At 60.9% G+C, this 13,640-nt stretch overlaps 1 protein-coding gene across 5 annotated transcripts in view; it reads left to right on the top strand.

Moving 5' to 3' along the window:
- SCUBE1 (signal peptide, CUB domain and EGF like domain containing 1) overlaps positions 1-13,640 on the top strand; it is a 131,643-nt gene that overhangs the window by 41,827 nt on the left and 76,176 nt on the right. For all 5 annotated transcript variants that reach the window (XM_053226897.1, XM_027070532.2, XM_027070530.2 and 2 more), the window contains one exon: positions 8,443-8,577. In XM_053226897.1, coding sequence (XP_053082872.1) covers positions 8,443-8,577 — 135 coding nt within the window. The remainder of the gene's footprint in view (positions 1-8,442; positions 8,578-13,640) is intronic.

Below are 13,640 nucleotides of genomic sequence, written 5' to 3'. Positions count from 1 at the left end.
ACTCGAGACAGCCATGGTCCTCCCTCTCGAGGACTCTGCATTCCCTGGGGAGAGAGCGACACAGGCAGAGGTGTTTCCCCCGGCGTGGACGGAGCAGTTCGCTTGGGCCTCGCCGGCCAGAGAGGGGAGTTTGTGTTTTATTCGAAGCCGACGAGGAATCCTTTGGAGGCTTTCAGGCAGGGGATAGCGCGGCTGGTTGACACTCTCCAGGGTGGTTTAGCGGGGTGGTGAGACCAGGGTGAAAGGAGGGAGACCTGGGATGCCACCGCTGTAATCCAGGCCGGAGAGGAGGGGAGCTGGACCCGGCCACCTGAGGGGAGGGGGCAGGGAGCTGGATCTGCAGGCAGAGCTGAGGACCACACCTGCTAAGGGCTTAGAGGCGGGGAGCGGGGAAGGGAGGGCTCCAGGATGACAGAAGCCGCCGTGAGCTGTGCTGCCATTGGCCGAGATGGGGAAGGCCGAGGGCGGGGCCAGGCTTCGCTCTGTTCTGTTCCGTTCTCACAGGAGGTCAGATCAGGAGTCCAGCAAGGGCCGTGTTAGGTTTGTCGTGGCTTTGGACATCTGGGTCAGCCGTTGATATCTCAGCCTGAGGACAGTGGAGCAAGCGGGCCTAGAGGTCTTAGCGGCATTGGCAAATAGGCGGCAGTTAAGGCCGTGGGACGGGGCGACGTCTCCCGAGATCGGAGCCCAAGAGGAGCACAGGCCTCGTGGACCTGGGCCCCACCGGGGCACAGCGCCCAGGGCACCGTGCTCCCAAGGCTGCTTTGCAGGAGGTTGTGCCCACAGAATGCAAACATGTTTGCCAACCATATGTCTGGTAAGGGGCTAGTATCTGCGACACACAAAGAACTCTCAGAACTCAACAGTAGAAAGACAACCCCGTGTAAAAGTGGGCAAGGGATTTGAATAGACACTGCTCCAGAAAGGATGTACCAACGGACGGCAAGCACGTGGAAAGGTGCTCGGCGTCATTAGGGAAACGCGAGTCAAAGCCACGATAAGGTGCCATGTCACAACCACCAGGATGTCTATCATTTTAAAAAATGGAAAACAGGAAGTGTTGACAAGGATGTGGAGACATTGGAACCCTCATATTTTGCCGATGGGAACGTGGAATGGTGCCACCACCGTGGGAAGCAGTGTGACAGTGCCTCCAGAAGTGAAACGTGGAATCACCTTATAACCCGATGATGCCGTGCCTAGGTACCCACCCAAGAGAGTTTAAATGTGTTCACTCAAAGGCTCATACGTGGCGTTCACAGCAGCGTGTGTCCTAACAGCTAAGGAGGGGGAGACCACCCGGACGTCCCGCAGCTGGTGGACGGGTAGACAAAACGTGGTCTATCCGGACGATAGAATATTATTCAGGCATAAGAACGAATGACGTGTGCTCTGCCGTGGGAGGACCTTGAAGACGTCATGGGGTGTCAGAGAAGCCAGACGCGGAGGACGCACGCTGTGTGGCCCCAGTGGTACGAAAGGTCCAGAACAGGCACGTTCGTAGAGTCAGAAAGTAAGCTAATGGTTACCGGGGGCTGGGGGAGGGGAGAATTGGGCTTGACTGAAAATGGGCACAGGGCGTCTCTTTGGGGTGGTGGGAAATGTTCTGGAATCAGATCTTGGTGCTGTTCACACCACCTCGTGAATGTGCCAAGAACCACTGACCCGTCCTCCTTAAGGTGGTGAATTTTATGTAACGTGAGTCGTATCTCGATGAATGAAGACTGAGGTGGCACGTGCAGAGGCCGGGGCTTGTCCCACAGCCCGAGCAGGCCACACACGTGGCTCTGAGTCCAGTTCTGAGCCAACGTGAAGCCCCTGATAGACTGCGGTCCCCCCGAGAAGGGTGACAGGGTGGTGAGCTAGCCAGAACCTGTGTCAGGAGGGAGCAGTTCCGGAAGCTGAAGCTGCTCTGCTGAGGCCACACGGGGGGCTCCCTTGGACGCAGCTTGGTGTCACTTTCCGGTGTGGCGGGGACCTTACCGTCCCCTGGGGCACGTTCACACCTGTGATTCCCCGAAGCCCTGGCAGCGGCTTTGTTCAACGGTTGTTAACGTTCACTGGTAGTGTGTGTGTGCCAGGCACCGAGCCGAGTCCTTCGCTGCATTAGTTCCTTTAGTTCCCCAGACAACTTAAGGTGCCTGTTATCCCCGTTTTGTGAAGAAGGAGACCAAGGCCCGAAAGGGGTAAGTGACGTGCCCAAGGTCACGCAGCAAGTTACTCACCAAATCTTACACCCCAGCTGGTGTGACCTGGTAGGAAAAGAGTTAGAACCCGTGGGCAGCGGTCCCAGGGAGACATCGCAGAGACAGCGTAAAGAGAGTGGTCCTCAGTCGGACCGGGCAGCAACCTCCAGGCCCAACCCAGGGGGCTCAGGGTCAGAGCAGGACTACGGTGGGGGACCGTGTGTCTTCTGCATACGGCTGACCTGCTTAAGAGTCAGGCCCCGCAGAGAAGGCCCAGCTGATGCCCAGACCAGGAAGCGGAGAGGTCCCGGGAGGCCCCGTCATACCTCCCCCCTGCCTCTGCCAGCACCTCTGACAGCTCAGGGAATGTTCTGGATCTGGCAGAACCCAGGCCTCAAAGCTCTGAGACCCGTGTGTATTTTACCCGAAATCTAATCCATCTGGTTCTCATTTATTTACACTTAACTCATCAAATGCAATTTTGCAAGAGCCGCTCGATGGCCAAGAGGCTTTTGTGCCTAAGCCTCCCTTCTGACAGGGGCCAGGGGAGGGTTGGGGCCTCAGCCCTCAGGGACCAGGAGGGAGCTCTCAGGGTTGGAGGTCAAGTTCGGTTCCTGCGATGGGCCGGGGCCTCTGCCTCTGTCCTCGGACCCTCGGTGGGACCTGTGGTGCCGGGGCCAGGCACGGGGTCTGACACATAGTAGGCCCTTGGCAGCCACGAGAACACGGGTGGGGCCCGGGCAGAACACAGAGTCTCTGTTTCGAATCGTGAAATGTTCGTGGGAAACACAAAGCAAGCAAAGCTGGGTCCAGAAGTAATTTTTAGTTATTATAAATAACTGCAAACCTGGATTCTTGGTCCAAAGGAGGACAAACAGCCAGCTATTAATAAAAATAAACAGACCTCCTGGGCAAACCGCAGCCCTGCCTGCAGAGGCCTTTCGGAACCAGCTCAACCTACAGCCTGTGGGCGTCGGCTAGAGAGCAGCCGTCCGTCGCAGCCCGTGAGCCCGTCTCAGACGCAGCACTCTCGTGCTCGGGACCGGCGGGCCCACCGAGCAGACATGGGCCGGAGAGCCAGCTGAGGGCTGTCTCCCCCCCGACCCCAGCACCCAGACCTCCCGTCAGGCGCTACGGTGTAAGGTGGGGGCACCTGACCCCAGAGACCCCGCTCGGACTCTGTCTTTGGTGCCGAGGTGCCCTGGCCTCTTCCGACTAGAACTGGTCACAGCGGCCACTGGGATTGGGAGGGGAGGCTGGGGGCCCGGAGGCCTAGCAGAAGCACACAGACTGTGCCTTCAGGCAGGAGTTGAGGCCCGACCCAGGGCTGTGGCACAGTAGTGGAGGCAAAACAGACGGGCAGGGTGGTGAGGAAGTCGGCATCCTTGGCCACTGCTCGGGTGGTGGGAGGGACAGGAGGGGGCTGCTCAGGCCAGGGGAGGTGGGCAGGGGAGGGCAGGGCTGGAGTGAAGCCCCTCTTGGCACCCTGGTCTGCCTCCCACCTTCGGTCCTCCCTCAGCCGTTGGCTGGACGAGTGAGTGCTCGCCGTACCCCCAGACGCTGGGCCTCAGGCTGGGGAGCAGCCTGCACAGAGCGGCGGCCCCATGTCTTATCCCAGACTGCACTGGGATGGTCCGTTTCTGAGGGTGTCCCTCAGCCCCGCCGGTCAAGGGCCCCCTGCCGCCGTGGCCAGCCGCAGCTCAGTGTCCCCTCCCCTCCCCTCCCAGCACCCTTCGCCTGCTGCCCCCACCCTAGCCCAAAAGAGTCAGGGGCTCTACCAGTCCCAGTGGCACAGAGATGTGTTTGTGTGTTAAGGCCGGGGGCTGGGGCCTTCCAGAGAGTGGCCCGGCCGGGGCAGGCAGCCCCTGACAGAGGGCCACCCAAGACCCTCGCAGCGCTGCGGCTGCTGGGGTCGTTCCTGCACAGTATAGTCATCAGCTCTTCCATTGCCAGTTAAAAGAGTTTCCCACTAGGAGCCTCAGGTCTGCCCCCAAACCCACAGGGCCTCCCTCCTCTCTGCTTTATCGCAACGTCCTCGGGCCAGGGCGCTCCCTGCCTTCTGGGAACATTCCAGTGTGGCCGCAAAAGCAGATGAAGGACCATGAGCTGCTGGCAGGATTCAGAGGCAGAGCAGCCCCTGTATCCCACCCAGAGCCCACTCAGGCATCGTGCAGCCTGGATCGGAAACAGGCTTGCTCAGGGCCCTCACTGCACGCAGCGGGCTCAGCCTCTGCCCAAGGCCATGGCGGTGGCGCTACTGTGGCTTGTCGGGCTGCGCAGACATCTTCCCCGGGGACTGTCCCCTCCCCCGGCAGCACCGGTGAGAACGGGGGCCAGGGGGACCCGGACAGAGCCGGGGTTTGTGAGGGCCCTTGGGGTCTCCTTAATGGGGGGTGTGTAGGCCGCACAGCTTCCAGAACTCCTCCTCTGCCCCAGCGGTCGCGGGCCCTTCCCCATCTGTGCCCTGCCACACCCCTTCGGCGAGAGTCGGCTTCTGCGACACCTCTTCCTGCCCCGGCCTCGAGTCACAGACCTCCCTGCCGCCTCCGGCCCGGCCCTCCACGAAGCCTCCCGCCTCTGCTCAGGTCCAGTACGGCAGCAGCTGGGTTCACTTTGGTGCCCTGGCGGCCCTTGGGGAGCGTGGCACGTAGTAGGCGCCCAGTGTTTGTGGAGGGAACTGATGAACGAAAGCCTGTTGGGTGGTTCTCAAAGGCAAGAACTTCCGTCTGGACAAGGAGGGAGAGGGCATCCCAGGAGGAGGTGGGTGTGATCACAGGAAGGCAAGCGTGAACAGGGGGCTATTCCGAGAACAGCGGAGATAAATGCAGCTGCGGGGAGCCCCAAACGAGCCCCCTCCGTGTGCCCAGAAGGAACCGGGACAGCACGCCGCTCCAGGGGACTGGCCTTTGTGGGTCGCGAGCTCCCCATCGGTGGCGAGTGCAGACACACGTGTGCCATTCGGTTCTTCCTGCAGACACTTGAGCACCCGCTCGGTCTGACCGTCAGCGGGGCACAGGGATATAAAGACTCAGGGCTCTCCTCGGCCCAGAGCAGAGACACAGGACGACCGAGCCCGAGGTCCGGGGCAGAGCAAGCCTGGGCACGGGATGAGCACAGTCTTCCGGGCGCCGGGAAGACTTCAGAGAGGAGGAGCGTCAGAGACATGAGCGTGTAAGGTCGGGGGTGGTGTGTTAAGCAGAACTACTCGGGGAACCGGCTCTCGTCGCCGTGATTGGGCTTGAGGCGTCCTCGTCGAGAGAAACCAGATCGCAGGAGAGCGGGGAAAGGCCAGAGCCAGAACTCCCAGATGTAGGCTCCCTCCTTGCCCCGCAGGACCTCTCATGACAGAGTTTTCTAAGTCCTGAGGGGGCCAAGGAACAATGTGTGCTGGGCTTGCCCCCATCAGGAGGGCCCAGGGGCCGAGTGTCTCCCGCAGTGCTGTGCTAGGCCTGGCCAGGGCCTCCAGGTGAACCCAGTCTGCCCGAGGTCGGTGGGTGGCCGACCCACGGCCCCAGCTCCTCCAGCTGGTGCCTCTTCAGACTTGACTGTGAGCCCCGCGTGGAGGGCTGAGCCACGGGGGTGTGAGGGGCATGAGGTGGGCATCAGGCCCCCGATCCAGCCCTTAGAGAAGCTGGTGACGACCGCAGGCTCCCCAAAGGGATTGTGAGGCTGTGGTTTCCTGCCCGGCTCGAGGGAGGCCTGTGTTGGGACCACAGTGGAAAAAGGGCGCAGAGGGGGCCGCCCCCTTCCCTCCCTGCTTAATCCTGGGGCTTTGTCATTTGGGAGCAGGGAAAAGAAATGTTTACACGGCCTTGCATTTGTTTCAAATTATTCATCAGTGTTTGAGAGTCATTGTTCCCTGCTAGTGTAAACAGCGCTGTCCCAAGGCACAGCCACTCTGCCAGCTCCCTGAACTTCTGGAGATGCATGCAGTATTAACTGCCCTCGGGTTCCTGGCTTCCAGTGAAGGGAGATGGGCCGGGCCAGGCGGGGGGCTCCAGGGAGCTCGTTCACGGTGGTGTCAAAGCAGCGCTTTCTCGCCACCAGTGCAGCATTTGAGGGCCTGTATCTGGTTTGTTTTACCAACTGAACCTTTACTAGGGGTGGAGAAGCCAAGGTGCAGAGCAAAGAAGCTGAGAACCATGGGAAGAACAGCAAAGCATGTGATTTGAAGGGGGTCTGGACCGAGTCCCAGAAGCGGGTTTCGCTGTGATACGTGTGCCAGCACCGGGGTGCCAGTGCCTCAGTGGCGTGTCTTTGGGACAGAGACGGGACTAACCCCAGGTGCGCTGGGACAGGCCCCGTGTTACCCACGGCAGGCTGGCTCCGGCGTTGCGTTTGCATCTGGGGTTCCCAAACACGTTCAAGGCGGCACCCCGCTCAGGCTCGTGTTAAGAGTAGCTGGCTCTTCGTAGCGTTGGTCTCGACACACTTTCTGGCACGGCCAGCTGAGCGGCAGGGCAAAGCCACGTGCTCGGGAGGTGAACGGCGGGTCTAAGTCCTGCCTCTGCCCTGAGCAGCCGTGTGACTTTGCTCAAGTTACTTTGGTTCTCTGCGCCTCAGTGCCCTCACCTGTAGAGTGGAGGCCGTAACACAGCCTGTCGCTCAGGGTTGCCGCAGGGGTGGAGCGCGGGGATATTTGTGAGGCCCCTGTGCCTGACGCATAAGGAGCCCTGGAGGAATGTCAGCTTCGCGTCGTTATCGGTAGGATGAACAGGACTCGGTCCCTGGCTTAGAGCTGCTCAGGGTCTAGTGCCGGCGAGGGACAGACCCCCAGAGGCAGCCACCCCTGGAGGGGAGGTGCCCCCCGCAAAGGGGGCACTGGCGGTGGCCCTTTAGGGAGCCGTCAGTGAGTAAGACTCCGTTGAGTGGAGAAAGGTTTTCAGAATAATCCCTCTGTGTCATTTCCAGCTCCCCCGGGACCCCACTGTGTCTCCTCTCAGCAAGAGCCACCTTCCCCACTTCAGCTGTAACTGCTCGTGGCTTTTAGAGTTCAGAGTCCTGCCTCCCTCCGGGCTGCCACACAGCTGACATTTGAGCTTGCTAGAGAATAATGGCCTGCCTCAGCATCGGCCTCTCGGAGGCAGCCATGTGGTCTCCTGGGTGGTGAAGCGACGTGTTGTCCCTAAGCCTCAGTAGGACCCAGCTGACCTAGCTCCAGGGCTCAGTCCTCTCCTGGTTCAGTGCAGGTCAGTACTGGAAGATGGCTGTGTGAAGGACAACTGTATTAAAAGCTTACGGCCAAAGTGTGTGTGTGTGTGTGTGTGTGTGTGTGTGTGTGTGTGTGTTGGGGGCCAGGGGATTGGCTAGAAGCGGCTGGTAGCTCACCTTGCCTTTGTGGTTTCATACATTTGCCTGTTAAAATGACGATACAGACACGGCACGTTAAGGTTTAAGAAGCCCATCTTCCGTTACACAAACTGACAGTGTAAGGGGTTATGACTTTGGTAATTGAAACATGCTGTTCCGTTCAAGCCCAGAACTCCATAAAGACTCTTTTCAGCCAATAGCCGCCTTTGTGCCAGCAGCCTCTGGTCAACGCCGAGTGTCAGCCCTGAGGTCTCTCTCTCCTAGAGAGCAGGAAAGACCGCTTAGAGGCCTTCTGCGGCCGTCTTGGTGGCCAGAGGTCGGGGCCTTTTAAAAAATTCCCCATTCTTAGACGTTTGAAGTCCATTTGTGAGGCAGAAAGCAGGCTGCGGGGTCTCGTGTTACTGGTTGTAACTCTGAGGTAGGCTTGAAGACGGAGGGGACGGGAGAATTTGCTTGGCGAGGCTCCGTGGGTTGGGGAAGGGCAGTGCAGGCTGCGGTCTTCCCGGAGAGGGAGAGCCCAACAGGATCAGTGAGACCACGGTTTGGGAGTCGGACTATCAGGTGGGACCCGGGACAGGTGACTTGGCCCCTCTGGGCCTCGGTTTCCCCATCTAGCAAATGGGCTAGTACCCGGATCTGATCTACAGGGCTGCCGTGAGGATGAAAGGAGTTAGTACGGGTCGGATGCTTAGAAGAGCGCCGGTCGCGTAGGTTACCGACAGGCAGCTGGCGTTACAAGCATCGTCACTACCTCTACGGAGTACCTCCGCGGAGTACCTGGCCCCCCTGCGGGGTGTAGCCGCGGGGTCCCCCTGTGGAGCGTCCCCAGAGTGCTGCCGCGTGTGCAGCGCCTTCTGGGCAGCCTGGGAAGCTGGTGGCGTCTCACTTCCGGCCCCAGGTGCGATTTCTCCCCTCCCCCTCTCCGCCTCTCCGCCTCTCCTTGCAGATGTGGACGAGTGTCAGGACAACAACGGTGGCTGCCAGCAGATCTGCGTCAATGCCATGGGCAGCTACGAGTGTCAGTGCCACAGTGGCTTTTTCCTCAGCGACAACCAGCACACCTGCATCCACCGCTCCAACGGTGAGTGCGGCCCTGCTGACCAGGCCCCCGCCCCCGCCCCCGCCCCCGCCCCCGCCCCCGCCCCGCAGAATCCGGCGGCCCCTGGAAACCCCCTTCTCCACATCTCGACTCCGGGGGCCTCAGGGTCAAGGCGGGGGGCGGGGCGCGGTTTGGTGGTGGCCTGAATGGCTGTTTTGTGCTTCTGGTGTCCGTTCTGCGCGGGGCTCCTCCCAGCTCCCGCCCACCGCCCGCTACACCGGGACTGCTGGTGTTCCTGGTGTTTTTATGTGGCGGCGAGGTGGGGCCACCAATGGGCAGATGTGACCAGAGAAGCTGTTTTCCTTTCTGGGCTGAAGGCCGGCTGTGGCCAGGAAGAGTGGGGCCCCATTCTCCATGGTCCCCTTCCCCAAGGTGGGCTGGAGGCCTGAGCAGGCCGAGTGCCAATTTCCTGGTCTCTGAACGTTCACCGGGTCACCAGCCAGCAGAGGGTCCCTGTGGTCGGGAGCCTGCCTCCCTCTGGTTGTTGGGTGGGATGGCAGGCCGGCCCGGGCCAGTACAGAGGGACTGGGGAGCACTGGCCAGCCGGAGTAACCTGCAGACAGCCCCAGGCTGGGACAGAGCCTGGCCTCCAGCCAAGCCTGGCAGTGAAGGTCCACAGTATCAGAGGAGGGGTGGTCAGAGTTTGGGCCCAGAGAAGCAGGACTGTGAGGTAGGACAGCTGGCCAGAAGGCAGGACCCACATGCGTAGAGGAGAGGGGCTTTTAGGTAGAGGGAACAGCATTTGCAAAGGCACAGAGGCATATCTTGCTGAAGTTAATGGCAAGGTCTGGAACCTCGGGGCAGGCTGCGTGCTGCAATGGAGTGGGCTGAGGGCAGGCGCGGGGACCAGCGCTCCTGGGGCCCGGCCATCGTGTGCGGTCAAGAGAGTAGATGGGGAAGGAGGCCAGGACAGCCGCCTGGCCCCGGCCTGAGCCCCTCCCCCATCGCTGACCCCTGACACGTCGGAGATACCGGAGGGGCCTCGAGGGGCCCCTGTGAGGGCCCAGCCCGGGGTCCGTGGCGCCAGCAGGAGACCAGGGAGTGGCTCACACTGAAACATGGGGACAGAAGGGCAGGCCCCGGGCTCCGGCGCAGCCTGCCAGGCACGACTCCGGTGCTGCTGCTCCCTGGCGGTGAGCCGAGAACCTCAGCCTCCTTGTCCACAGCGTGGAGATGTGGCGGTGCCCCGCCAGGCTCTCCGGAAGGGGGGACGAGACCCTGCGTGTGCAGTGTTCTGCGTGCACTAAAGCTACAGGGGCTGCAAGGCGAGGCTGGGGGGCGCTGGGTGTGCTTGTTATTTGGAAGCAATTCCTGAGAAAGAAAAGAAGGAAACGGTTAAAGGTCCAAAGCCCGGGATAGGGAAGCAGAGCCGTTTCACTGGATGCCTTCGATGCTCCGTGCTTGTTCAGGCGATTTCCTCAAGGACGCGACAAGCCCGGCGGTCCCCACTCTGCCGTGTCCCCAGAAGGACGTGGGCGCCAAGCTCTGCACGCCCTGGTGCCCGCTGCCGCTGTGTCGTGCGGACTTCCCCGGGAGCCTGCGGCCGGGGCTGTGGGGCTGCAGGGCTGCGCGGTCCAGCTGCCCCAGATGAGGACCGGGGGCCCAACCCGAGTTTTATAGGAAGCCGATTGATGGGGAAGCGAGTGCACGTTGGTGGTGAGGAGGGAGTCCTGCTTCCCTCGCGGAGGGGGGCTTTACAGGGCGACGGCTCTGAGCAAGCCGTGAAGTCCCCGAGGCCGGGGTGGCCGAGCCTCTTTTCCCGCCAGGCGGTGTTGCCCTGTTCCTTTGAAGAGCAGCTTTCCCACGAGCGGGGTCCAGGTGAAGCTGTGAGGCCCCTGGTTGAAAGGAGGGTGCGCGGGAAGGGGGGACCGACGCGAGGCCGGATACAAGACCCCGGCCGCGTTCTGTCGGTAACCGGGACCCGGTTGGGCCCGGAGGCACTCGTCTGGCTAAGGATGTCACCGGACAAACCTCAGCAGCAGGCGGAGGAGTAGGGTCAGGGGACACAGTAACGTGGAGAGCGGCCGGCTGGCTGCCGAGGGGTCATGGGCTCACTCTGAGCTAGGCCCTCACAGCAACCCGGTGAGGCGGGGATGTTATGACCCTGGGACAGCGGAGGAAGCCAAAGCAGTCAAGTTAGGAGACTCGCCCGAGGTCACACCATAGGGAAAGGGCGGAGTCGGGATCCCAGCGCACGTCTTCAGCTGTGATGTGATGAGGCCGGTCAGGAAAGAAAGAAGGTGGCAGAACAGACAGAAGTAGGCGGGCTTCCTCTTTGCGGAAGCCACACGTGAGCTGAAACAGAATGGCCAAGAGCCGCCGCGGGAAGAGTTGGGGGAAGCGTGCCAGGCAGCACGTCTGCAAAGGCCCTGAGGCAGGAATGGACCAGACTCGGGCCGAAAGCAAAACGAAGGGGAGGGCGGTGGAGCACAGTGAGCCAAGGGGAGAGGAGCCCAGGAGGAGGGGAGCCTGGCAGGGCCCGGACCCTGTGAGGCCGCCAGAGCATGGGCAGGAGTTTAGATGGTGTGCAGAGAGGGCAGCTGTGGGAAGCTGGCTGAGCAGAGGTGGGAAACGTGCTGGAGGGGAGAGTGGAGGACTTCCAGGGCCTCTCAGATACTTCAGGGGCTGGGCCTCAAATTAAGCGTGCAGTAGAGCCTTGAGCCCACGTGCCTCACCTTTCCCAAAGGCCCTGGGCTGACCAGATCCTGACGCCAGGACTTGAGATTTAGCCAGAGTACAGATTTGGGGGCCTCAAGCCCAGTCTTTGTTAACCAGCACCAACCAGCATGTTGGTTAAAGAAGTCCCTTCTCTTATTAGGATTTTTGTGTCCATCTCCCAAGTTTTAAATCTGGGCAACGAGTCCATCCAAAAAGCAGCAGACAACTTCCGGGGTACCTCCCGAGGGGCGAGTGACAGCATTTCCAGGGCTCCCACAGGCCGTGTGGAAGGTCTGAAGAAGACAGGCCAAGTGCACAGCACGTCTGCTGACCGCTCGTTAATGCCAGTGGCCGGAGACGGGCGCAGGTGACCCGGCAGGTTGCCTCCCTCCTGAGCCTCCGTCGGTTGTGACAACTGCCCGCCACGAGTGCATGCCGACCACAGTGATGCTTGTTGGAGCATCACTCAAACCTCAGAGTGCGTCGGGGGTGCAGAGACCCAGCTTGTTTTGCACCTAAATGCCCCCTGATCCCTGTTCCTCCCTGGAGGGCCCATGAGCCCAGGGCCATTTGGCAAATCAGACTCCTCGTGTCACCTGACTTCTCCTAATGCCTGTCGGCGCCTTGGAGCCTGCCCCGAGCAGGGAGGAGAGCACGAGGTCTGGTTTTGATTAGAGGGGCCTGGATGCACGCACAAGGTCAGCCAGGGTCGGTCTGTGCTCCTGGCCGAGAAATGCGGGCCTGGGACTCAGCCCTTCTGAGTGGCCCCGCTTCCTAGGCACCGGTGCAAACCCTGGCCGGAGGTATGTGGATCTGGCCAGGCCGGGGTTGGGAGTTTTAGGCTTTCAGCTCTTCTCCGTGGCCCCTGCACAGCCACTCCTGCCTGCCTGGGTCTCCTCCTCTGTAAATCGGGACCGGTGATCCCTCCCAGGCAAGTGAGGGATCCGTTAGGGAAACCCCCGTGAAGCAGTCGAGCGCAGCGCCTGCCCCAGGGGAGGCCACTTGCAGGCAGCTTCTCTAGGTGTTTAGAACCCAGGCTCGATGTGAGGCACCCAGGCTCTGTCCCGGCACTGGGCGGGGGGTGATGAAGAGCTGTTGGGATCTGGGGCCCATCTCCTTCTCCTCGGTGCTTCCAGGTGCTGGTTCTGGTGCCGTCACAGCCCACGTTCACCCCCACTCAGCCCCTGGCCCAGCAAACGGTAACAGCCTGGGGGCAGCCGGTCCAGGCCAGTCCCAGCCTCCACCGCCCCCTTTGTGGTCACGTGTCCTGGGAGCCCAGAGCGGATGGGCCACCGAGGAGCCGGCACCTTCTCGCTCTCTCCCTCTCCCATGCCTGCCCTTTTTTCCTAAATCTACGTCACGTCTGTGTTCCACGAAGGTGTTTCCTCCTGGATGAACTTGTGTCTTCCCTCCTGGTGAAGAATTCTTTCCTTCGGTCTGAGTAGAACGGATTTAGGAGAAGAAGGTGTTCAGAAAGGCGTAGGTCTAACCAGCTGTGTGATGGCAGGCCACCGTTTCATTCATTCGTGTTGCCCGGTGTCTGTCTGGTCCTCAGGATCCCCGTGTGAGCGAAAGCTGACATGGTCCCCTGTGAAGCGTTCGGTCTAGAAGAAGGACTGAATGCTAAATAAGGGTTGGAGTTGCTGTAGAATAACGAGCTGAGAAAGAAACGTTCTGAAGGGAAGGATCTGGAGCTCCTAGGGGTCTAGTGTTCGGGTCTGAGCAGGGGAGGTGGAGAAGAGAATGGTTTCACCAGGCTGGTGAGGGATTGCCCCCTTCCCGGCGCTGGTCCTCGGCTGCCACTGTTGCTGACACCGGCGGGCTGGAGAAGTCCACGCCCTTCTAAGCAGGAAGCCGTCCTGCACGCCTGCGCCCTGAAACCTCACCAGACCTTCGTGGTCTGATCTCTGGCGGTGGCAGTAGGCACCAGGGTCAAGAGAAGAGTTGTCCCCGCAGTTGTCCCCACAGTTGTGGGAAACAGCCACAGGCTCGCGAGGGGGCTTGAGGGGCTGCACATGTCACAGCCCAACCCAGAGGGCCCTTAGACACCCAAGGAGACCTGTCATCCCTGTGTCAGACCGCGATTAAGAGCACGGGTTCTGGGGCCTGGCTGCCTAGATCAGAATCCCAGCTCCAGCAGTCATGATCCACATGACCTTGAGCAAGTCCCTCAACTCCTCCGTGCCCGGTCCATAAAATGGGGATAGCACAGTACCTGCTTCATAGGGTGGAAAAGATATCGCAAAGATCACTTGACAAACGTGGGTTCCGATTACGGTAATCGGTCACAGATGAGGAAACGGGCCCGGAGAGGACGGGGCCTCACCCCAGGCCCACAGCAAGCCAGCAGCAGAGTCAGAGCAGGTGCTCCCTGAGCAAGGCTCTGC

Source organism: Acinonyx jubatus, chromosome B4, assembly GCF_027475565.1.
Source record: "Acinonyx jubatus isolate Ajub_Pintada_27869175 chromosome B4, VMU_Ajub_asm_v1.0, whole genome shotgun sequence".
Classification (NCBI taxonomy): domain Eukaryota; kingdom Metazoa; phylum Chordata; class Mammalia; order Carnivora; family Felidae; genus Acinonyx; species Acinonyx jubatus.
The sequence above is the reverse complement of the archived record's forward strand: the minus strand, read 5'-3'. Positions and strand labels throughout refer to the sequence as shown.